Genomic DNA, 27390 nt, shown 5'->3' on the forward strand with positions numbered 1-27390 from the left:
TCATCGCATCACAAGAATTGAGAAATGCATTTGGATAGATCACGGTCGTAGAAAGAGATGTGGAATGAATGCAAGAATTTCAATGGCTAATAATAATTAAATTAAATCCTGAATTTGTAGGTTTACGACCCTAAAGAAGATACTAGAGAACGAATTGCGGGTTGCGTCACGGCTAGCAATAGGGTGGTTTCCTATTATTTTTTTATTCCCTAAATCTAGAGATTATTACTCCTGGAGTACGTATTTCACGCTTTTAGATTTTTAAATGACAATACCTATTTTTCGCGATTAAATGAAAAGTGAAAATTTTCAAGCGCGCGAAAACGCGACGCTTAAGTATGAATGTCGGGAAATCTCTCCGCGTGACGTATTTCTGGTTCCCGTTGCCGCCCTGCGAGATGACCTTGAGGCGAGGCTTAGCGCTGATACGACGCAGGCTGCTAGCGGCTAGCCTAGTACCCTGCTGACTGGTAGCGCTTGGCTTAAATAAGGATTATTAAGAACTAATCAAGTGAGGAAAACTTTCCGACCTTAGCCAGTTTTAATAAGTGATTATTAAGACATGTTTCCCTGAGCTCTGCGCCTCATGCATGCATTGGTAATCTCAGACGATGTATAACTCCTATCTTCTCCTATAGAAACTAGGTCCCTGTGACGTCACGTGGAGTGGCATCGCATGGGCGCCAATCTGGCCCTTTTCAAATGAGGATAAAAATGGACCATTGCCATTCGTCTAACCCGGTATTTCTAAAACAAAATAATTTGTTTATTATGAATACACTAATGGTGGGTAACGAATCGCAATCAAAGCCTTTCGTTTTCTTTGATGAAGGAAACCACCCTATTGAGCGTACTAACCAGGAAAGCGCAATTTTTTCAAACGTACTAACCAAATACTTTTACCTGTCTTTTGTTCGGATTGGTATGGTTCGGATAATTAATTTTTTGCCATAAGCGAATTTTTCGGAGGCCAATATTTTCAATTTGCCTTATTTAGCATGTTATTAGGTAACATTAAACGAAAAAATAATATGTTTTCAAGTATTTATTTACTTGAAAAAATAAATATTAGGTTCACACACAAGTTCATGCCTGGAAAAACATTTTACGCTATTTTGGCACTTAAAAATTAAGTTTCACCGTTAATTCTGCGGAAAATCATCGCAGCAGGGAAACCATTAGTACATACCAATACTGTAAAATTTTCTGAGGCCTGGTGGGGGGGAATCTATCCCCTCTTCGCCCCCCAATTGTCACGCCGTTGACCAGTATCAAAGTCTAAACACAAAAGCACCCCCTTAACTATCATGCGAGTTCAGGAGTCTTGACACTGTCCATATGACAAACACAAGAGGGAATCACAATCTTGTTATACCTCATCACCAAACTGTCATTTACTACAAATCATTTACCGTTACTGCATGTAGGGAATGGAATAATCTTAACCTTTCAATTAGGAACTCATCATCATTGGCCTCTTTTAAGAGGAGGCTACACAAAGCACTTTTCACCTCACAACAAGTAGGTAAATATACATGACACTGAGCAGCGCCTGCGACAAAGTGATACGCATCACTGAATGCTTGTATATATATATGTTATATCTTAATTGCATGTGTAATATTTGTGTATCCTATGCATCTCATGAACTATGTTGTATTTTGCATATAACATGACATTAGCTTTCACTCAGTAGGTTTCCGCAGGTTTTTCACGCCCCCCTTCTTGTGTGGGCGTTTTCCTGCAGTGGGTTTTTTCGCTGAAGGACATTACACCCTCATCCTCATGTTTTTTCCCACAAACTTAAATCTTTTTTACACAAAATTTTCACATATAGTTGTTTATATTTTTTGACATTTCACGAACAGTGTATATTGTATATTCTTTGTATTGTAAACGTTTGTCTACCATTTTTTAATATGCTTGCATTGACGTTATCGAGGGGTTAGGTGGAAGAGGGGACTTTTCAGTCTCAACCTCGCCCGAATAAAGGCATTTTATTATTATCATTACTATGGATGATCAAATTGCTGTGCAGTATCCAAATCAGAATCGGAATTGCTATAATTTTGAAGTTGACCAATAACTAATTCTATTCCATTTTCAGACTGTGATGGCAGCCGCGTTCCATCCACGCTGTTCCACTGCGGATATGGGCTGTGCATCTCGAGGCTGATGGTGAACGATGGCGTCGTCAATTGCCCGTTTGGCAATTGCATCGACGAGGGATCTTGCTTGCAAGCGAGAGAATCCAATCTTACTGGTGAGTGCATTACATGGCTCTCTTCGTAGAAGACCACAGCACTGAAATATGGCGACTAGCATGCCGGCTAACTTTACAGAGAGAAAAATCCACAGTGGAAACGAGACTCCAGGGTGGGCTCGCCGGTTACACTCCTGGGGCAGGGACTCTAAGCGCGACCTTTTTTCCTCTGCACGCAGAAGGGGAAGGACTGGAAGGAACAATAATAATAAATTCGTTTATTTCGTGGGCCTTGTGGCCCATGAGAAAATTATTGTACACCTTTTACAAGTTCAGCATGACATTACAATCATAAAAGAAAAGAAAAAATGATAAGAAATACAAAAGATTCACTCGTTGCAGACCGCCGTTAACTTACAGACAATTCGGCAAAACATTACTAACGAAAGGAAAAGTATCATACTGCGATATAACTGACTAATTATTACAAGAAATTAAGGCGACAATTTATTATGACAATGGTGTCACACAAACAATATTTTCAAAAAAATAAATGACAGATTGGTATAACACTCTAATTTAATACAATTTTAAACTCAATTTTCTGCAACAATATGTTTGAGCCAAGAATATGTTTGAGAAGGTTATTGTACAACTTATAAAAGTTCAGCGTGATATTATATTCATAGAAGAAAAGAAAAAATGAAAAACAATATTATCCCAAGGAAGAATATCATACTGCGGAATAACTGACTGACTGCGGAGTCTCGTTTCCACTGTGGATTTTTCACTCTGTAAGGTTAGCCGGCATGCTAGTTGCCACATTTCATTGATGGTAGCTTCTCCTTCGCACATAGTGCTGTTTAAGCACATCGTCAATTTCACCAAAACAGCGGGAGACAAAACCAAAATAAGGTGGAACCTCGTTTAAGTGAGTACGGGCTATGGCGACACCCCCGCTATTACGAGAGATAGCCGATTCACCATCAATTGACCCTATAATAAGCGTGTTAAAAAATTCGTTTTTACGAGACCCTTTCGGTGTTGGCTCTCGCCATAGCGAGGGTTTCACCGCCGGAAGACTTTCATCAAGACTCCTTAACCTCTGTAATTGCTAGCGATCTGTTAGAAATGAAGTTAATGGAGTGCTCAGTCTCAAATTTATGTGGTAAACTGTCGTTCGATAAATATAATGATGACGAAACAATGCTTTGCATGATTTTTATTCAGTGCGGCGCTTATAAATTGTTTGAATAGTTAGTCGTTATTTGAGTAAGGAAATTTAGTGATGCCAAAAAACATCGCCTTTCGTCTGGATTTATGCTTACGTTTATCGGATAGATGATTATCTGTCGCCGCACCACTCCTGTTCTTGTATATCTGTTCGCAACAGGTATATTGGCTATTATTTGCTCCACCTCCGGTAAAGCGACAATTCGCTAAAGCGAGTGTTTATTAGTGCACCGTGGGGTGTCGTTATATCGAGGTTGCACTGTATAGAGCTAACATGAATGCATAATTAGGTTTATCTTGAAAGAAAACTAGTTAAATATTTGCACAGCGGTATTGGCTTTGCATGACAACTGATCATTAAATATTCTCATTGATCCTTAAAAGTGCGATCATATTTCCGTCTTACTATAAACATGTATGGTAGGGCGGATCGCAAAAATCGATTTTTTTCAAATCCATCTGGCCCAATGAAAAAAAGTTGTGGGACCGATCAAAAATAAGGCCTGAAAAATTTGAGACCTGTACGTGGACCCCTGACCCTCGCTCAAATGCAATTTAGGGGGGGAGGGTCAAAATTCGAAAAATACAATATTTTATGGTCATTCCCTATAGATTTTGCCGAGTTACTGCCCTTCTAGGGCAAAAATTTCGTGCATTTTGACGTATCTACCACCGTTTAGCCACAAAATGCCTAATTTGAGTCCGCGTCCGCGAAGAAAATATTCCAACGCCCACGCAGCGTCGCGGATACCAGTGCCGCAGGCCGATCCCTTCCCCTCCACGCTCGCTTCTCCCCCTCCCACGCCTCTAATACAGCAAAATTCATCCCGCGCATGCTGCTAGGAGGTCGTTTACCTTTGATAATATAAATCAGAAGATGGTAGAAGGTAAAAAGCGATGCGTAGTGAGACGACTTGTCCCTTATTTGGCGCCTCGTCGGCGTTAAACAAATCGATGTTACCAACTTTTAGAGAAGTTATGAAATAATTTTAGACCTGCGCACGCAGGAAAGGAGACTACGGTCTTGAAGACGCCTCCCGAGTGGCTATGAAGGTTTGGGAACTTATGTTATGCATTTCTATTCCGGTATTGTCCGACAGCTGTGACTAAATTGATGAATAAGGGTGAAGGCCGCCGGCGTACCCTCCCCGCTCTCCTCTCGAACGCCCCAGATGCAACAAAATTCACCCCAAGTGCGTCTTTCTTCGTTAGTCTTATTAATATTTGATGTATCAGCATCGTCCAGTGAGGAACAATCACGAAGGAATTACTCAATTACCTGCTTTCCAGTCTGTATTTCTTATGTTAGTGTCATTCCTCGTCTTTTGCTGCTGTCAACAAAGTTTTGGTAAATTCTTTCGCGAATCTCTCGTCCGTATGTATAATAAAAGGAATATTGAAATTTAAATTTGAACTTTCATCAATAGATTTTTAAATTCCACAGCGCTAAGCTCAGATATAGCCGAAGGAACCAGAGTCTCTTTCCAATATATCATCAGCCTTTATGTCGACATTAAAATCCCGCAATTAAAAAAATCTCGGATTGGTCGCCAAACGCATCCTTGCAGAAACGCAAATTGGGTCCCTAGATTACCCTCCCAACGTTCCTGTCGCAAATCCAAGTCAACATAGTGCAATTAGCAAAAAGACCACTGTAAGGGATGAAATACGATTTGATGCTTTCCCGGCGAATGATGTGGGTAAACTCTTTTCGGGGTTCGACAAAATTTATCCCATAGGATGAGCCCCCAGTCGGAGCTTGAAATGTTGGCCATTATGGAAAAATTAACCCGGTGGGAATCCCGAGAAGAGTTTACCCACACTGCAAGGGATGTTGGAATTATGCTTATTGCAAAGGGATGATGCCTCCTTTTTGGACGGTATTCGCTTGGTACCATCATAATCAAATCCTTTTTAATTCTGTGTATCTAATTTTCACTCGGAAAGGAATCGATAATCGCAGATTTTATAACTTTTGCTAATCCTCCGACGGGGGAGGCAAACCTCCAAAAGTGGGACCCTGTTTCTTCAACTAACACCACACATTCCCCTCTAAACTTGTATTGATAAGTCATCTTGCCTTTTTTCATCAGACAAGAGTATAGTCTTTCATTCCAATTAAATGGAACCCTTTGACGACGCCCCTCTTTTCTTATTTACAGGATTTAGCATATTTTTCTGTATACGTAAGTAATTCTGGTACACTAGCTTTGATGTATCTTACGAAGTTATGACTTTTGCGTTAGCTAAAGTTGCGGGAACGAGCATAGCTGTTGCTTGGTTCTTGCATATACCTCTATCACGGTTGGCAGACGCATTTTCCCCGAAGAAGTTCCATTTTGAGGTTATAGTCCTTAATGTTTATTTCATGAGGAAAGTAGAGATACAAATCAGCTAATTTCTCGCCAGTTTAATTTTCTTCGGATGAATTGCTGAAGAAAATTTTTGATAAAATTTTCCCGTACAAGAATTGACGATGTCGACTCAACACTCTCCTTTGATTCCCTTTTTTCCTCAGTTGCCGAGTTTCTTTAGGGTTCAATCCAGCAGCCATCATCTTTCTTTTCGTCAGATTGTCTCTCAAAATACTTCTCATTGGGGGAACCTTATGCTCCTCCATGCACTTACACGCAAAAATATCGCATAATTTAAAATGTTCCTTTAAAATTGTTTGAGTCTTATACTTCAATAAAACCCACTTTTGGCCTATTACGATTTTCCGTAAGTTTTAGTACTTCCTGTGGTACCACTAAATCCATTTAGTCACATTCATAATGTAAGAGAAGCGCGTCACCATAGTTCGCACACCTTCATAGCCACTCGAGAGGCGTCTTCATAGACCGTAGTCTCCTTTCCTGCGTGCGCAGGTCTAAAATTATTTCATCACATGTCTAAAAGTTGGTAACATGGATTTGTTTAACGCCGACGAGGCGCCAAATAAGGGACAAGTCGTCTCACTACGCATCGCTTTTTACCTTCTAGAGCGGGGAGGGTACGCCGGCGGCCTTCACCCTTATTCATCAATTTAGTCACAGCTGTCGGACAATACCGGAATAGAAATGCATAACCTAAGTTCCCAAACCTTCATAGCCACTCGGGAGGCGTCTTCAAGACCGTAGTCTCCTTTCCTGCGTGCGCAGGTCTAAAATTATTTCATCACTTCTCTAATAGTTGGTTCGCATCGTTTTGTTTAACGCCGACGAGGCGCCAAATAAGGGACAAGTCATCTCACTACGCATCGCTTTTTACCTTCTACCATCTTCTGATTTATATTATCAAAGGTAAACGACCTCCTAGCAGCATGCGCGGGATGAATTTTGCTGTATTAGAGGCATGGGAGGGGGAGAAGCGAGCGTGGAGGGGAAGGGATCGGCCTGCGGCTCTTGTATCCACGACGCTGCGTGGGCGTTGGAATATTTTCTTCGCGGACGCGGACTCAAATTAGGCATTTTGTGGCTAAACGGTGGTAGATACGTCAAAATGCACGAAATTTTTGCCCTAGAAGGGCAGTAACTCGGCAAAATCTATAGGGAATGACCATAAAATATTGTATTTTTCGAAGTTTGACCCTCCCCCCCTAAATTGCATTTGAGCGAGGGTCAGGGGTCCACGTACAGGTCTCAAATTTTTCAGGCCTTATTTTTGATCGGTCCCACAACTTTTTTTCACTGGGCCAGATGGATTTGAAAAAAATCGATTTTTGCGATCCGCCCTAATGTATGGTGATAAAAGTGGGAATTTCCGGGGAAAGACTGGAAGAAACAAGGAAGGAGGGGCCGCCGCGATAGGAGCCCGACGACGCCTCCTGGGAGGGGATAGGGAAGGAAGGAAAGGGACGAGGAATCCCGAACCGTCACAGAGGCGGGCGGGTCCTACTATTAGCGAAACCAAGCATAAGCAATTAATATTCTAACGATCTTGGAGGACCATTCTATGAGGAAGAAAGATCCAATAATCAAATCTTTAGATTGAAAAACCAACAGAGAAAAATCCGGATTCGCGTGCAGGACATTTTTCGGAATTTAATTATGAATTAACCAAGAGGGTTACGGGGAAAGTAGACTGAAACATTAGGGCGCGAAGCAACCTAAACGGTTTTTATAGGAGATTCCAAATTTTCACATGGCACATGTCTCAACGCCAAAATCCAGATTGAAAATTCAACCACCTCTACAATGGAAAATCGAAATCGTTTATTCCTCGGAATTGTTTCGATGTACGAAAATTCCAAGATAGCAAAAAAATCAAGCAAAAAATCTAGTATCTTGCGTTTCAAGGAATTCGTCCTGCGATGATTGCAAGTTTGTCAAAAAAATTCTTAAGTTAGTGCCATAAGAAAAGCATGGGGCAGTTTCAATAAATCAAAAAAAATACTAAATATCAATTAATCGCACCGACAACCACATCAAAAAATCAGCCAAAAAATCTAGTTTTTGTCCAGGGAATCTCATGTTCCTCAGACATTTTAAAATACAAAATAAAAGTGAAAAAGTTTTAGTCCCATAATGCTCCCATGTTAATTCAAGTCGATATATCTCGAAAACTAATAGACTTTTTTAAGATTTCAGATTTTTCCTCCTGATGAATTTCTTTTTACTTTTGTGTCCAATATTTCAAATACCCACACACATCACAGTTTGGGCTGCTAATTTGTGTCAATCACCCAATCAGTTAATCAAATTGCAGCGAAAAGCGAATGATTCTTTTTTTTTCACTGTAGGCGGGGATCCCACTCGACCGTGAAAACCTTTAACCCATTCGCACCGAATGCCACACCCGTGTGGCGAGGAGTTTCTTCCATAAACTACGAATGCCACACCTGTGCGGCGTTAATTTTCCTAACCTAAGCAACGAATGCCATGCCTGTGCGGCACAGGTCGAAAAAAGTGACCGTGGCGGACAAAATAGTCCCACGGACGCGGTCGCCTCTCGTGATCCGCCTTAGCGCGAGCCCAGTCCCATCTTCTGCCGCTCAAGTCGACCCTCTCCTATCCCCTCCACGCGGTCAACTACTGTTACTTGCAGTGTGTTTTCCATAAAAATATTTATGGCTTACCTTTGAAATCCAATGCTAGAAATGAATTCATCTTTTCTTGCTGACCACATGGAAATTTCAAACAAAATTCTAACGTTAATATCAACGGATTTATAGAACAACTAGTACATATATTAAATCCGTCTATATCAACGTTAGAAATACGTTTAAAATTTCTGCACACTCAGAAAAAAACACAAAATTCATTTTGAATGTAAAAAAATCGATGCGAACAACAAATATTTGCATATATTTTGCATTAATATTTTAGCCAGTTGACGGTGGACTCGTGCGAGGAAGGGGCTTTTAATCTTTCTAGGGTCTGGGACAGAGGCTGAGGAAAGGGATCAGCGTGCCCCGCTGAGTTGGGTCCAAAAATGGTTAGGGAGGGAACCACTACCTTCAGTCGACGCAGAAAAGCTTACTACAGGGGAGTAAAGAAAACTTTCAAAAGACTCTTATTGAGGAAGAATTTCCCTCAACGAAGGTCCAGCGCGAAAGGGTTAAAGCCGTGAATTTCGTCTGCCGTGAAAAAAACCTGGAAATGGCTGTGAATTTTGTCATAAAACCTTAAAAATCTCAAACTTGATTCACAGGTCAAAAGAAAAATTGATGTGTTGATCATATATTGCCGTCCTCGGTGGCAGCGGGGTAACGTTCTCGCCTGCCAAATGAGAGGTCGCCGGTTTGAGTCACGCCTGGGTAGGTTTCCCCAGTCCAGGGCATGGGTGTTTGTGTACGTTTACTTGTTACATTTGTTGAACAACCCGGTGTAAAATGGCCAATAAGAGCTGTATCCGGTTGTTTGAAAAAAAATAAATATTTCAAGGTCATTCACTCGCAGACACTGTGTACGCATTTATTATCTGCACACGTGTATTCAAAGCGCAATTATTGGTCAATATGCCATGACGACACATTGAACTTAAGCCTGTGATTGGAAGACCGATAACTAAAGAGTTCATTAAAATCAGACACTACTTCTTCACTTGCCTGCTTCTCTCCATTTTCCCACTCACAACCTGGAGTTGGCCCTGAATTTTGCTAACGATAGGTGACGTCATGAGAGATAGCACTTTCATTGCTACATTTGCATTCACGGCACCTGTTGTGTTTGTTACATTTTTAGTTAGTGTGCGGCCGATGAATGTCACGTGATCAGTATTTCTGCCTAAAATGGCTCAACTGTCGATGAGTTTGAAGACATTTAGACTGTGAAAACCTGGAAAAAAAACAGTAAATGAAATGATGTCTTTAATTTTTTTAAATTCCCAAAATGTTAACTGCGCATCCCAACATTCAACTGTTTCATATGGAAGTACAGCTCCCGATTATCTGTGCATGATATTCACTCTCACCCAATATTTTCCGCGATCTTTATTTTAAAAAATAAATAAAGTCGGACGCAAAATCACCGGAATTGCTGCATTTTAATGCTAGGATACACGGGGGTTATTATTTCTGTTAGAATCCCCTTCGTAAAACGGAAGCGATCGCAAGCTAGCTGCGTTTACAGGAGCACTGTGTTCCTGTTTTCCAAGCCTCGCAGCTCCCAACCACGCTCCTTGATCATGGATACACGTCCCGCAGCGGTTGCAACGGGGGCAACTTGTGCGAGACTCGACTACGTGGCGTGGTGCCTGACAATGTAGTTAATGGCATCGAGCAGTGGTTTTGAAGCTTTCGTGCATACCACTTTTCTGTATCCGTGATCACAAAGCCACGGATGTGTGGTTTTCGAAACCAGGTCTTACATGGAGCATTAATATAACGAGTAAAACCATGTTATTGCTGCTAAAAAGATCGCAGACTGGCAAAGAAAGCTATCATTGATTTAGGTAAGCATCCTAAAATAACAGAATAACTGCATAAATGAAATACATACAGTATAACCTCTTTATATCGTATCGGTGGGGACCAAAATTTGGGCATTATGATGTATGGAGGTTCACTATAGAGAGGTTTTAGTGATAGGCACCATTTTTTTCATATCCTTTGGAAATAGAAGACACTACTGTCTTTTAAACCATTATATATATGTGTTTAAACAAACATGCATGGATTAGTGAGCATATATTTATTACCTATACACATAATTACAGAAAGCGTGTGCTATCACATGATTTTTACTACGATTTGAGAGAAAATTATGAGATCTCTCTTAATTCAACAGTCATTTAAAATGATTAGGATAGTTAGATACCTTTGTTCTTACTTACCGTTAGGTATGCTCTCATATGGAACAAAATGGGCACAACTAATGATTAACGTGAAAATTACAGCATATTAAAGGTAAGTATATAAGAAACAAATAATAAGGGTGAAACATTTATCACTGAAAATGCCATTCCACGTGCATAATCGCGGCTGCATTAATGGTGTCTAGTTGTCTCGGTATGATTTGCGGAGGTAGTTAAGCCGTCTCGGAGATATCTCCATGGTATGATAAGTGGAGGTTTTACGAGATAAAGAGGTTCACTACAAGGAGGTTTGCCTATGAATTTACATGTAAATCTGACGGGACCGTAGGGATGGTATGATGTATGGAGGTTTATGATGTAAAGAGGTTCACTACATAGAGGTTTTACTGTATATTGTTTGTTTTACGAAAGTTATGAACATTACAAGGCATTTAAGTGAAAGTTTTGGTTATCCGCGTTTTCCGAGTATTCGTGCCGTCTCTCCACATCGTTAGCCATTAGGATAATGGGGAGTGTGCTGTGTAATGTGAGGAATTTTTTGTATGATGTCAGGCACGATGTGGTGGAAGTTCATAATATTATTGAAATGACACATTGCAATATTTCCACTTATAGATTTATTTTACACTGCGCATTACGTCGTCACAACGACCTTTTCAAGTGTAACTTGAAAAGTTTAACACACTTGAAAATGTCGTTGTAACGACGAAACGCGTAGCGTAAAATAAATCTATAAGTGGAAATATTGCAATGTGTCATTTCAGTAATGTGAGGAATTTTATTAATCTATTATTGAACGTTAGTAAAAGTAAAATCTGTTTAAAAAATGACGTTTTATGTTGTATATTTTGCTCTTTTGGGACGTAACCCCTCATTAGTATGGAACTCTATGGTTCGACTTTGGTACATTCCACTTTCTCACACATTCTCAGGAACGCATTGTGTGCGAAGGTCGGGGACTGCCTATGCCTACCATTCCATTAAAAAAGAACCAAAGAAAGAAAGAAATAAGAGGCTGGGGGCATGATTCCAGGAAATAAATTGGAGTGGATACTTCGTTAAAACTTTCGCGGGTGCTCGTCATGTTGAATAAAAAACTTTTGGGTGATGTCGCTATGGCTATCAATTTTTGGGTGGCCCCAACGTTTCCGGACCGATGCTGGTCGCTTTCTCAAGGGATTCTGAAGAGTTGGGAATTTAAATTCATATACAGTAAAACCTCCATGTAGTGAACCTCTTTACATCGTAAACCTCCACACTTCATACCACCCCTACGGTCCCGTCAGATTTACGTGTAAATTTATAGGCAACCTCGATATGCAGTGAACCTCTTTATCTTGTAAAAAAACCTCCACTTATCATAGCAAGGATACACCCCGAGACGGCCTAACTACCTCCGCAAATCGTACCGAGACAACTAGAGACCATTAATGCAGCTGCGATTACGTGCATAGATTGACATTTTCAGTGATAAACGTTTCACCTGTATTTTTTTCTTATATACCTTTAATATGCTGTAATTTTAACGTTTACCATTAGCTTTGGCCATTTTGTTCCATAGAGATCATACCAAACAGTAAATAAGTTAAAAGGTATCCAACTGTCCAAATCTTTATAAGTAACTGTTGATTTAAGAGAGATCACATCATTTTCTCTCTAATCATGGTAAAAATCATGTGATAGCGCTCCCTTTCTGTAATTATTAAATAATAAATGAATGTTCACTAATGCATGCATGTTTGTTTAAACACATAAATATAATGGTTTAAAAGACAGTAGTACCTTTCATTTCCAAAGGATACGAAAAAATGGTGCCTATCACTAAAACCTCTCTATAATGAACCTCCATAAATCAAATTGCCCAAATTTTGGTCCCCTCCATTACAATGTAAAGAGGTTTTACTGTATGTAGGTATCTATGTCAGGTGGTGGGGGGAGGGTAGCAGGAGGTTGGAGGAGTGGGCTGTTGATTGTCACTGCTGATTACGGGTTGCCAAGTACGGCTAATTTTAATGCCGGTGTCCCTAGTTTTAAAGTATACTTAAAATATACCTAGTTATAAAGATAACTTTTACGGGAGTCACCCGCAATGCACAATCGTGCGAAAAATCCACAGAGGAAAAATCATTCGCCTTGACCGGGATTCGAACCCGGATCCGCCGATTTCCGGTCGAGTGCTTTAGCCAGTTAAGCTACCGAGGCGTCATTCTTCCCCGTGGATATTTTCGGACACTACGGGACAAGGTGTTGCTGGACTGGCTCCGGCTATGGCACTGTGCGCACGATTTGGACTGCTTGTGGCATCATATGCTCAGCAGTCCAGCAACATCTTCTCCGGTAGTGTCCGCAAAATATCCACAGGGAAGAATGACGCCTCGGTATCTTAACTGGCTAAAGCACTCGACTGGAAATCGGGGGATCCAGGTTCGAATCCCGGTCAAGGCGAATGATTTTTTTCTCTGTGGATCTTTCGCCGGTGTCCCTGTTGAAATTGTTCTTTTCTTTTTTGGATATCTGAATGGCTTCTCTGACCAGTCTCTGTTTTAAACCTTTTACTTTGGCAACGATTTTGGCTTCCCTCAGGACGATTGTGTGGCCTAGTATGAGTGGCTTTAAACCTTTAACTTTGGCGAGGATTTTGACTTCCTTGAGGTCGATGATGTGGTCCAGCATGCGTGGCCTTTGTTGAATGCCCCAGTCGAATACAGGGTTCCCACTCAACCGTGAAAACCTTAAAACCGTGAGTAAGCCGTGAATTTCGTCTACAGTGAAAAAACCTGGAAAAAGCCGTGAATTTCATCACAAAACCTTAAAAATCTCTCAAATTTATGGATAATAAAAATTTTTTTTTTTTAAACCAGCCTTTATATTTAGATTACAGGGGATGAGCAACGTTTATATATGACACAAAGCAAAAAAACTCAGTGACCCCGAAAAACCAAAAGTGACGTATTAAAAAAGTCACTATATTTATTAAATTTTCAGTGAATGGTAAGCCCCCTATGTTTCAAAATGCCACCCCTATGCTTTTAAATGCCTACCCCTATGTTAAAAATGCCACCCCGTACGTTTTATGTAACTGTAAAACAATATTCAAACATTTACAAAACCTTACAATTGTTAATAAATATATGAAGATCATAATTAGCTGTTGTACAGTTTTCACAAATTAAATGTATGTCAAAAGATGGGAAATTTTATGGTGGATAACTTTTACTGTGGTCACAAAACACGAAAATCGACCATTTGGAACTTCTTAGATCAAAAACATGTTTTGGGGGGCTATAGGTTGACTGGGGGGTGGTTAAAGGGGGGTTGGAGAGAAAAAGTTATATTTTCATGTATTGTCATCGGAAATGAAGAAGTGTGCAAAATTTCAGCGTTTTTGCTTCACAGGAAGTGAGTCAAATTTGAGTTACAAGATTTGTACCAGACAAACAAACAGACAGGTTGGTGAGTTGATATAAAGGCTGGAAAAAAAACTAAAATTGACAGATCAAAAGAAAAAAAAAGATGTTTCAATCATGTTTCAAGGCCGAGCCACATACAGACACTGTCCACACATTTATCTCCTCACGTATATACGAAGTGCAATTAATTATTGGTGCATTGTGCCATATGACGACACATTGATCTTGAGCCTGTGATTGGAGGACTAGTGACTCAAAGTGTTCATTAAAAATGGCGAAAAATCAGACACTCCTTCTCTTCCCTGCTCCTTCCATTTTCCCACTCACACACTCTTTAGCCGGCCCTGAATTTAGCTAACGATAGGTGACGCCATGAGAGATAGCACCTTCATTGCTGTGTCTGCAGTCACAGCGTCTGCCGCGTTTAATAAAAATGTTTAGTTAACGTGCGTGATTGTTACGTGATCAATATGTCTGACTAAAATGCAGGGGTCTCACTCAACCGTGAAAACTGTAAAAAACTATGAATAACCTGTGAATTTTGCCTACTGTGAAAAAAACCTGGAAATAACCGTGAATTTCATCATAAAACTTAAAAAATGTCGCAAACTTGATTGTGAAACAATGGTTGACAGATCAAAAGAAAAAAAGATATTTCAATCATGTTTCAAGGCCGAGCCACATACAGACAATGTCCACACATTTATCTCCGCACGTATATCCGAAGTGCAATTATTGGTCCTTGTGCCATGACGAGACACATTGGTCGCGTTCAGCAGATACTCACCGGGATCAGGAGATCCCTCACCGGTGAGCGACCGGTCGTTGCGATCTGGTGAACGGTTGCTGAGCAGTGATCAGTCACGTGACCAAATAGCAGAAACATTCAAAATGGGCGGTAATGCAATACCTGTAGAAGTGCTGGCGATTTTAATTGCAGGAGACGATGATACTGTGAACAATTTGTTCGGTTTAATTCAACGCGAGACGAGATTCTTTAGAAGAAATCCCTAAGCCGTACGCCTCAGAAGAAATAGGCCGCGGAATGAAAACTATTACGAAAGGATAGTCCCTCGTTTTCAGGATGATAGCTTACTTAGTCGATGACAAACCTGAAGCCAGTTTTACTTGTTTTGCTTCAGTATCCTGAATTTCATATGTCATTCCTCCGTACGCATATATTTTTGCAACTATAGCACCAGAAGATGTGCTAGTACTGGGCACAGCCATATTGATTCTCAACATGTTCCAATCAGTGATCGGTGATTTTCTCCGGTGGAAAAAATGGCGTCTGATCAGTAACACCGGTGAGCTACCAAGGGCGTTCAGCAGAAATTGTCTCACCGGTTCCGCAACTGTTGAGTCTGCTGAACGCGACCATTGATCTTGAGCCTGTGATTGGAAGACTGGTAACAAAGTGTTCATTGACCCTGGCGAAAAATCAGACGCTTCTTTACTTCCCTCCCTCACTGCTCCCTCCATTTTGCCACTCACAACCTTAAGCTAAGTTTTGATATCGATAGGTGATGTAATGAGAAATAGCACTTACGATTCTACGTTTGAATTCACGGCACCTGTCGCGGTCAATACATTTTTAGTTAACGTGCAGGCGGTGATTGTTATGTGATCAATATTTCTGCCTAAAATGGCTTATCAACAGACCGTGAATTTGATGATATTTAGACCGTGAAAACCTGGAAAAAAACCGTGAATTTTATAATTTGGTTAGAGTGGTAACCCTGGAATCGCTCTATCGTGCTCCTCTTGGCGTGTTTTGTCCGACCTGCCTGTTTCGCCGATGTAGTTCTTCCCGCAGGTCTGGCAAGGACTTCGGTAGACCCCTTCCACTTGCAGTGGAGTTCTATCCTTGACGGTATTTTAAAAGATATGTTTTATCTGCATGTGAGGCGAGAAGATTGTCCAAGAAGTTTTCAACCCGTAGTGAGGAAAAACAAGCAGCAACCCACTCCTCCAACCTCCCTCCCTCTCCCCTCCCCCCACCTACTGACACAGATACCTATACATAAAGGCCTGGTTACATGGTGCATTAACCCGTACGGGTTAATGTCTAAAAGTATGAATGCGAGAATGAACGGACAAATTCACCGTGTAACCACCCCAAAATGTATGAATGCGTGAACGGAAAATAGAACCTGTTCTAATTTCGTTCATGCATTCGCACAAGTTGAACTCATAACAGAGCCACCTGGTGGCAACAAAAACTAAACGCCTCGCGTTACGAGAAAATGTGTGAAAACTTGTGCGAACGCATGTACCGTGTAACCGCTCATTCATGCTTCTCGTTCACGCAAACGTCCATGAATTCAGACATGCAAACAGACACGCATTCATACATTAACCCGTACGGGTTAGTGCACCGTGTAACCAGGCCTTTGAAATTTAAATTCCCACCGCTTTAGAATCTCTTGAGGAAGCGACCAGCATTGGTCGGGAAACGTTGGGGCCACCCAGTAATTGGCACGGCGACATAGCCCAAAAGTTTTTATTCAACATGGAAGGGGATAATTGCAGTTGAAATTTCCCAGGGAATGACTTTCACTGAAGCTTTCCACATTTTGTATGGATTTGGAGTGCCTAGCTATTCTTTTGTTTGCTTTTCAGCGCACATCCTCGGCCACTCGACTTCGCAGAAGGACTCTGGGGGCGTGGCTCCTGGGATTGCGGCCACGTCGTCGGTGTTTGCGATAGCCATCATCGTCACCATTGGCGCGTGCGTTTGCTTCCTGCTCAAGCGCAGCCGTCGCCAGCGGAGGGACAGGTCACCGTCGGGAGGGGTTTCCACATACCCTGCCCAAGGGGGCAATGGAGGTGAGCATATCTTCTTATTATTGCATTGCTAGTAGAGATGGATCGAGTAGCACATTTCTCAAATTTGAATACTGAATACGAATACATTATTCTTTACTGAATACCTAGCTCGAACATTGATTACTGCTCTACTAAATACAGTAGACTCAGACTAAATACAGTGTTGCGGATTATCGGTGCATTATTTTCACTCTTAGTGTTTTCTACAATGTTAACCTCTTCCCTACGCAGGGCGTGATTTCACGGCGTGAATTTTCTGATGCTAAAGAAGGAAGCCCGGCTTTTCATGGCTGGAATTTTTCGAAGCAAAAGGCCAAAGGCCGTGTTTTCACGGTTTCGCAGTCAAGCATGCCAAGTGGGTCCCAACCGCCATTAGGGTCCCTCGGCTCGAGAGGTCCGACCCTTTCCTATTGTCAGTGTGGGGATTACCTCGGCCCATTCCGGCTCTCAGTGTCCCACTCAAGGAAGGTGCTCATGGTCACTTATTGTTTATTAGGTGGAATAACTAAAAACGTAAATGTTGCATTTTTTGAAAATCAATGCGAGGAATTACATTCTGTATGTTCTGCTGATTCGTTCTAAATTTTAAACGGAATTCTAGCGTTCATATTAACGGAGTTGATCATCACCTAGAACAGTTTTTGGAGACGCTAAATTTGATGTTTAATTGTTATTTTTATCACTTACTAGCAAGTTTATAGGGGCGATATTGTAATGATTTACATCTAAAAATATACGTCACTCTGTTAGCTACATTATAAGTGTACATTTGCGGTGAAATTCGATAGAATATCCGATTTAACTTCTATGAAAAAAAGCCCTCGTAATGTAATAAAATTTGATTCTCTCAGTTCTTTGTCGTGAGCCAAAATTACAGCGGCTATTTTTAATAACCTCTTGCCAACCTTTGAATACAAAGGTATTATAAACGAATTTCGCTATAAATACTGATTAATGCATATACTAAAAATTCGTAAATTTAAAGTACCAATACTGAATGTTTTACGTAGACACATGTTGTGAGAAGCATTCCATACCATTGCAGGAATAAGAACTGCTTTACCCAGGTAATTACTCTCATATTGTAAGTACTCTCATTGGTGTAAGTATTCTCCAACTGAAATATGTACGTGGAAGATGATAACCTCCCTCTTCTCGGAAAAGCTCATTTGGCTATGATATAGTGCCGTTTTGCTGAAAACCCTAAAAATAACCGTAGAACTTCGTTTAAAAGTTCTACAGGCTTTGCAAAATGAAAGGAATACATTGATGAACTGACATTTAATGCAAAAGTAACAGTTAAAAAAATTAAAATTGCACTGGCAACAATTAACTGACCGCAAAAGTACGCCGGGATGGGCTGCCTTCGGGGAAAAGGGTCGAGAATTATATTTGCCCAGTTGCCGAGGAAAGGGTCCAGGGCCCCGCTAGGAAAGGTCATTAAGGGGAGGAAGCGACTACCTGGTCAGTCCCAAGCCGAAAAAAACTCCAAACGGGACGAAAAAGAAAATCTCAAACCCTTCGTAGAGCCAAAAGCAACATCCCGCGAAGGAGTTCGGCGCGAAAAGGTTAATAAAAAGTAAAATCGGACGCAGAATCACCAGAATTACTGCATTTGAATGCTAAGATACACGGGGCTTATTACATATTTCCGTTAGATTCCCCTATGTAAAATGGGAGCAATCGCGTGCTACCCACATTCGGGTGCCCCTTGTTCCTGTTTTTCAAGCCTTGGCAAAGCTAGGGGGGGTGGCCCAGAAGGGTCCGAATCTCCCCAAAATATACAGTGAGTCCTCGTTTAACGTCACTTACCGTTCCTGAAAAATGTGACGATAAACGAAATGACGGTAATCGAAACATAATATCCCATAAGAAACAATGTTAAAAGTGAATATCAGCTCCTAGACCTCATAATTCCTACGCGAAAAAATTTTAGCGCATCATATCTGGGGCATTTTTTACAATGGGAATGCCAAAGTATGGCATAAATACGAGTTCCTGTCTTCATCGACGACAATAGCAGCAGTGACGTAAATCCTTCTCCATTTTTGTATCTTCCCGCATTTGCTTTTCGGCTTTGTTATGGTGGTCGCCCGGGCGAGCGTCACCTGGGCATCATCATCGCTGATACATCGTCGCAGTTACAGGAACCAAAATTATTGTGAACACAGCGAAAAAAGTGACGACAAAAGCTTCGGGTTCTACACGGAAAAATTCCTTGAAATCACTTTTTAGGTTCCTGAAAGCCATTATGTCAAGTAAAACGTTGCGCACCTGCCTAAGAATTCATTTTGCAGAAAAACTGCCAGAACCGTAATCGCAATTAACAATAAACACACCGTTTTACACTTCGTTTAGACTGACTGTATTACCGCCCACAAAACGAACAACTTGCAAAGCCCACCGCTTCCCGTTTTTTTCTCGCGCGAAATTTAAAAGCCTTGAGGTTATCGCGAAGCGAAGGTGCGATAAAGGAGTGACGGTCTCAAAATTTTCGTGACGTTATCGCGAAATGATGTTAAACGGGGTGACGTAGAACGAGGACTCACTGTACAGGGTGTCCCATTTATCTTGACCACCCGTAATAACTTTTTGTCGAGATGCAATTTCAAAAATGTGTCATTCAAATGTTCATTAGCCGTCAGGGGGACATTTAATCAGTATGACTGCCTTCCTTGTAGCTTTGTTATTTACAAGATATGAACAGCGGTATGTCTTTTTGTAATGGCACCCCACATTTTTTATTTGGTAATTTATTTCATCTCCTAAAGACTTATTCAAAGATGTAGCACAGTGGACCATTAACATAAACAGAACGGTATGAAAACATAAGAAACTCGTCCACTTACTGGAGTTAGCAGTAAACAAATGACAACCGGGTCAAAACATGCGTACGTTGAGGCAACACTCCCGAGACAGAGATTGGCAACCAGTATATAAGGGCCATGGTCACAACAGTGAGTTAGCACGTAAGTGTAACGCAGTGTTGTATTCTGCAGGATAATCTGAACCAAGTACAGTAAAACCTCTTTACATCGCAATGGAGGGGACCAAAATTTGGGCAATTTGATGTATGGAGGTTCACTATAGAGAGGTTTTAGTGATAGACACCATTTTTTCATATCCTTCGGAAAATGAAAGGCAGTACTGCCTTTTAAACCATTATATTTATGTGTTTAAATAAACATGCATGCATTAGTCAACACATATTTATTATTTAATAATTACAGAAAGGGAACGCTATCGTATGATTTTTACCATGATTTGAGAGAAAATGATGTGATCTCTTTTAATTCAACAGTCGATTAAAATGATTAGTATATTTTGATACCTTTTTTCTTATTTACTGTTAGGTATGCTCTTATATTGAACAAAATGGCCATAACTAATGGTTAACGTGAAAATTAGAGCACATTATAGGTGTAAAAGAAAAACAAGTAAAACATTAATTGCTGAAAATGTCATTTCATGTACATAATCGCGGCTGCATTAATGTTCTCTTGTTGCCTCGGTACGATTTGTGGAGGTAGTTTAGGCCTCTCGGGGGTGTATCCTTGGTATGATAAGTGGAGGTTTTTGCGAGATATAGGGGTTCACTACAAAGAGGTTTGCCTATAAATTTACATGTAAATCAGATGGGTTCGTAGGGGTGGTATGAAATATGGAGGTTTATGACGTAAAGAGGTTCGCTACATAGAGGTTTTACTGTATCATTGAATCCGGTGTGAATTTAGGAAATGTTCAGCATTTTGCCCATTCTCCGTCACTGTGGGGACCTATTTTTTCAGCTCTGGATGCGTCGCAAGCCCGGCTAGATTAATTCGTCACAACCGTGAGTTAGCTCGTAAGTCTAATGCAGTGTTGCATTCTGCAGGATAATCATACTCCTCGATTCCTTGCATACAGTCCGGTCGGTGAGAGTTGTCCGATAACTTCTCTGCTGCTTTTCGTAGTCCATATATAACTCTCGTCAAGAAAAATGCTACGAGGGCATTCAATAAGATTTTAGAAAAACTAATTGTTTTTGGGTTAATTTTTTGTATTTTTCGACTTTGAGTCCTTTCAGCTCCGTAAATTTTTTAATAGCACTTTTCCAAGCGTTTTTAGCCGACCGATAAGTAGAATTCACGTATCTCCTCAAAATAGGAATATTTTTGGGCGATGACCTACTCCTTAGACGTAAAACTTTGTTTGCTAAGCCATTTCTTCAAGTTAGGATACAAGTTAAAGTCGCTGGGGGTCCAATCTTGTGAGTACGGTGAATTTTGTAATGAATGGAACTTAAACAGGGCCCGCACTCACCCGTGAAAACCTTAACATGTTGCGTACGGATGGCGAGAATTCTCGTCATTTTTTTCCTGAACGTCCTGGACGGAATGAGTAAATAAGAGTCAGATTCAAGTAATCTGACTCTCATTTATTACACCTTTCATGAACTGCACTGCAATTACAAGTGACTTTGTATGCAGTCACGTGCACAGGTACAAAGGTAAAAACTCCAACGGATGAAGTTCGCCATGAAAAAATATTTCACTTAGCCGGGAGTCAAACCTAGATCTTCCGATTGCCAGTCTGGCATGTTAGCCAGCTACACTACCATGCCATTTTCTCTGAGAAAACTCCAGGATTGGTTTAGGAACCATTTCTGAATTCGTCGTCGCACACCAGCAACAAAATAAGGGTTTTTCAACCCGACAGTGACTTAGTAAGCACGACCCTCCCCACATGTGCCACAGTGTGAACTTGTGACGTCAACATCTTGTTCGGAAGAACCCATCCCGAAGTTCGCTCCGAGAATATGGCTTGGTGGTGGAACTGGCCAGCACATCTGTAGACATGGGCGGTCCTTAAAAATGTGCCGGTATTTTTGTGATGAGTATTAAAAAGCAATAATAGTACTCTCCCGGTAGTACCGGCGAAAAATACCAGTATACCGGTACTTTCACAATTGATAAAATATGTTAATAAGTTGAGATTTAACGCTTGTCTTACCCTAATTATCCGGTATTTCGGCAAATTAGCGTAACATACAGAAAGAATACGCTGACAAAATTATTAACTGGATTTTTTTTACGAAAATTTATCGGAAAAATACCCGAAGGCTAGATTCTCTAATAGTGAGAAGGGTGATAGCGATGAAGTTTTATTTCTTGGAAATGGCCTGCTTCGCTTGATATATTATCAAAACTCAATTGTTCAAGTAGCTGGGTAGGTAGTTGATTGATAACACATAAGATGGCAGAGCCATCGAAGTACCGGTATTTCTTGTACGGATACTCCGGTAGTACCGCCAAAAAAATACTGGTTGGTAATATTGAAGTAGAAAAAAAATAGTACTCGGTACTACCGAATACCGGTATTTTTTGCCCATACCTACACACCTAACCGGCAATAGGGAGATCAGAGTTCGAATCTCGTTTTAGACAAATATTTTTTCATGGCGAATTTCATCCGTTGGTGTATTTTCTATTATTCTCCACAGCGAGCAAATGCAGCAGCCATATCGCAGAGATTTTTTTCACACCCAATTTTTAGTGCAAACTTAAAGCGATTGCGCATTTTGATGTGCCTGTGGCCTCAACTGTATCACGCAATTTGATTTTTTTATTATTGAACACTACAGTACATTAACGTCCCTATTAAAGCTGGAAAGTAATTGATTGATTGTGTGATTGACACAAATTAGCAGCCCAAACTGTGATATGTGTGGGTATATGGAATATTGGACGTAAAAGTTAAAAAAAATTCATCGGGAGAAAAAATCTGAAAACTCAAAAAAGTCGATTAGTTTTCGAGATATATCGAATTGAATTAACATGGGAGCCTTATGGGACTAAAACTTTTTCACTTTTTTAATGTATTTTTAAATATGTGAGGAACATGACATTCCCTTGACATAAACTAGATTTTTTGGTTGATTTTTTGGTGTGGTTGTCATTGCGATGATTTGATATTTAGTATTTTTTATGATTTTTTGAAAGTGCCCCATGCTTTTCTTATGGCACTACGTAAAGAATTTTTTTGACCAACTTGCAATCATCGCAGGACAAATTCCTTGAAACGCAAGATACTAGATTTTTTGATTGATTTTTTGGCTATCTTGGAATCTTCGTACGTCGAAACAATTCCGAGGAATAAACGATTTCGATTTTCCATTGTAGGGGTGGTCGAATTTTCAATCTTGGATTTCGGCGTTGAGACATGTGCCATATGAAAATTTGGAATCTCCAAGAAAAACCGTTAGAGGGTTCTCCGAACCCTCACGTTTGAGCTCACTTTCGCCGTATCCCTCTTGGTTAATTAATAATTAAATACCGAAAAATGTCCTGCAAGCGAAAAATCATTGTCGCCATTTTATTGTGGAGCATACAATCTTGAATATCTTAGCAACCGTTTAAGCTAGAGAAATGAAATTTTCAGAGTAATACTTTTATCACAATGGTCAACTTTTGCAATGATGACCATTTCGCTCGATCGATTCATGTGCGAGTTATATCGATACCAATCTCCTTGGTTACGCTTAAATCGCTAATAACTTTTTTCTAAATCAAGGCATGAATGTGAAAGTCATATATAATACTACTGTTAATGTCTTTTCTTCGACAAAAGTTAAATCAAGCGAATCGAGCAATTACAGTCGAAGTAATGATCGATAAAAGGTTGCATTCGATTGAGCCATTCTTCAGACCTATTTACATAGTTACGGGGATAAAAATTATAAAAATATGTAAGGGAAGAAATGAATTATGCGTACACATAAATTATTTAGATGAGTAATGTTTCCTAACGAAGATATATCAATATGAATTTATATCTTTTTGTATTAGGTCCCCGTAAGAAATACACGCATCGCCCTATATACGTCACCAATATAAGAACATAGGCGAAATTTTGAAAGCGGGAATAGTAGAGAAGACAGGGATAAGGGTATGGCCATCGAATGGAGGGGTTATCAATAGGATGCGAATTTTTCAATACAGGTGGCAGTAAGGTCGAATGTACGATTCGATTTTTATAGCAAATACGCAAATTGGCATAAAATGATAAGTGTATACGTTGGACCAATGAAATTTAGTGAATTGGTACATCATGGTATTCCTCACAATGCGCAATGGAAACATGTTTTGTATATAGTCTCACGCTCGATATATATCGAATCTACTTTTACTTAAAATACATCGAATTGCTATAGCATATAGGATTTTACATCTAAGGACATAGTAGAACAGGAAATATATAGTAGATACCCATAGACCAGAAAAAAAACAAAAATTTTGCGAATTTTAAAGTACAGATGTCAGTATGATCGAAAAATCGATTCGATTATTATAGCAAATACGTTAATTGGCATAACTTCAATTGTGTTTCCGTTGGACCAATGAAATTTGGTGAATGGGTACATCTTTGTATTCCTCACAATGCCCAATGGAAATTTGTTTTGTATGTAGTCTCACGCTCGATATATATCGAATATAATTTTTATTAAAATATATCGAATTGCTATAACACATAGGATTTTACATCCAAGGACATAGTTGACCAGGAATTATATAGTAGATACCCATAGACTGTAAGTTAAACCAAAAGCAATGCGGATTTTAAAGTACAGATGTCAGTATGATCGAAGAATCGATTCGATTATTTTAGCAAATACGTTAATTGGCATAACTTCAATAGTGTTTCCGTTTGACCAATGAAATTTGGTGAATGGGTACATCTTTGTATTCCTCACAATGTCCAATGGAAATTTGTTTTGTATGTAGTCTCACGCTCGATATATATCGAATATAATTTTTATTAAAATATATCGAATTGCTGTAACACATAGGATTTTACATCCAAGGACATAGTTGACCAGGAATTATATAGTAGATGACCATAGACTGGATATAAAAAAATGTCATTGCGGATTTTACATTACAGATGTCAGTATAATCGAAGGATCGAATCGATTATTGTAGGAAATACGCAAATTGGCATAACTGGATTAGTATATACGTTGGACCAATGAAAATTGGTGAATGGGTACATCTTGGTATTCCTCACATTGCCCAATGGAAATATGTTTTGCATGTAGTCTCACATTCGATATATATCGAATCTGCTTTTTCACAATATATATCGAATAGCTATAACATATAGGATTTTACACCCACGGGCATTCTTGACCAGGAATGATATAGTAGATGACCATAGACTGGATATTAAAAAAAAATGTCATTGCGGATTTTACATTACAGATGTCAGTATAATCGAAAGATCGAATCGATTATTGTAGCAAATACGCAAATTGGCATAACTGGATTAGTATATACGTTGGACCAATGAAAATTGGTGAATGGGTACATCTTGGTATTCCTCACATTGCCCAATGGAAATTTTTTTTGCATTTAGTCTCACATTCGATACATATCGAATCTGCTTTTTCACAAATTATATCGAATAGCTATAACATTTAGGATTTTACACCCACGGGCATTGTTGACCAGCAGTTATATAGAAGATGACCATGGCGTGGAAATAAAATCAATATCGTTGCGGATTTTACTGTACAGATGTCAGTATAATCGAAAGATCGATTCGATAGTTATAGCAAATGCTGAAATTAGCATATTTTGATTAGTATATACGTTGCACCAATGAAATTTTGTTAATGGGTACATCTTGGGATTCTTCACAATGCCCAATTGAAATATTGTTTGTGTTTAGTCTCACGTTCGATATATATCGAATCTACTTTTTCTTAAAATATATCGAATTGCTATAACATATTGGATTTTACATCCAAGGACATAGTTGACCAGGAAATATAGAGAAGATTTCTATTAACTGGAATTAAAATCCACGGCCTTGCGGATATTACAGTGCAGATTGCAGTTTTATCGAAAGATCGATTCGATAATTGTAGCAAATACGCGAAACGGCATAACATGATTAGTATTTACGTTGGACCAATGACACTTGGTGATTGGGTACATCTTGGTCTTCCTCACAATGCCCAATGGAAATATGCTTTGCGTGTTGTCTCACGATCTATATATATTGAATATGCTTTTTCTTAAAATATATCGAATCGTTATTACATACAGGATTTTCTATCCACGTACATAGTTGACCAGGAATTTTAGGGTTGATGATCGACGACTGGAAAAGGATTGCGAATTTTCAATACACGTGTCAGTATACTTCATAATTCGATACGATAATGATAGCAAACATGCCAAAGCTATTTTTTCAAATTGGAATATCTTGAGAATAACTATTTTTTAGTACCAAAGAAATTTGGGGAATCGTTACAATTTAGTATTTTACACACTGCATTATGGGCATATGTTTTGCGAGTGGTATGTATATCTTTATATATTTATCTAAGGAATCTGCGTTTCATTTTCAAGTTTCGCTTATCACAACGCTTTTGGGCTTTAAGAGTTGAAAAATATCCACAAAATCAGCACTGTCTTGAAATTTTAAAAACCTTATTCCAATTATGTCTTAGTGCTAAACTTAGCCTATTCAAATAATGAACTATCCGTCAAATGAAATCATAATGAAAATAACAAATAATTATAAAAGTAAACAATTAAGTTCCTTACCCTTTCAAAAACCGGCAGGGAAATTTTTGAATATTTTAAACACTTATGGACACAATACTCGACAACACGAGACACAACAATATTCCCACCCTCCTAATTACCCGCTTGAAGAATTCAAGCACCCAATCGACTCGTTAACGTCCCTATAATAGCTGCAATTTGATTCACTGATTGGGTGATTGACACAAATTAGTAGCCAAACTGGTGATAGGTGTGGGTACATGGATTATTGGACATAAAAGTAAAAAAAAATTCATCAGGAGGAAAAATCTGAAATCTTTAAAAAGTCGATAACTTTTCGAGATATATCGACTTGAATTAACATGGGAGCCTTATGGGACTAAAACTTTTTCACTTTTATTATGTATTTTTAAATATGTGAGGAACATGACATTCCCTTGACATAAACTAGATTTTTTGGTTGATTTTTTGGTGTGGTTGTCAATGCGATGAATTAATATTTAGTATTTTTTATGATTTTTTGGAAGTGCCCCATGCTTTTCTTATGGCACTACGTAAAGAATTTTTTTGACCAACTTGCAATCATCGCAGGACAAATTCCTTGAAACGCAAGATACTAGATTTTTTGGTTGATTTTTTGGCTATCTCGGAATTTTCATATGTCGAAACAATTCCGAGGAATAAACGATTTCGACGTTCCATTGTAGAGGTGGTCGAATTATTAATATTGGATTTCGGCGTTGAGACATGTGCCATATGAAAATTTGGAATCTTCTGGAAAAACCGTAAAAGGGTTCTTCGAACCCTTACGTTTGAGCTCACTTTCTCCGTATCCCTCTTGGTTAATTAATAATTAAATTCCGATAAATGTCCTGCAAGCGAAAAATCATTGTCGCCATTTTTTTGTGGAGCATACAATCTTGAA

General features: G+C 39.5%; 1 protein-coding gene across 1 annotated transcript in view; it reads left to right on the plus strand.

The window, feature by feature from the left end:
- Positions 1-27390, plus strand: part of LOC124170012 — a 99778-nt gene that overhangs the window by 37070 nt on the left and 35318 nt on the right. The window contains exons 4-5 of the mRNA XM_046548696.1: positions 2108-2263; positions 16705-16911. Coding sequence (XP_046404652.1) covers positions 2108-2263; positions 16705-16911 — 363 coding nt within the window. The remainder of the gene's footprint in view (positions 1-2107; positions 2264-16704; positions 16912-27390) is intronic.

This window comes from Ischnura elegans, chromosome 13 (genome assembly GCF_921293095.1).
Source record: "Ischnura elegans chromosome 13, ioIscEleg1.1, whole genome shotgun sequence".
Classification (NCBI taxonomy): Eukaryota; Metazoa; Arthropoda; class Insecta; order Odonata; family Coenagrionidae; genus Ischnura; species Ischnura elegans.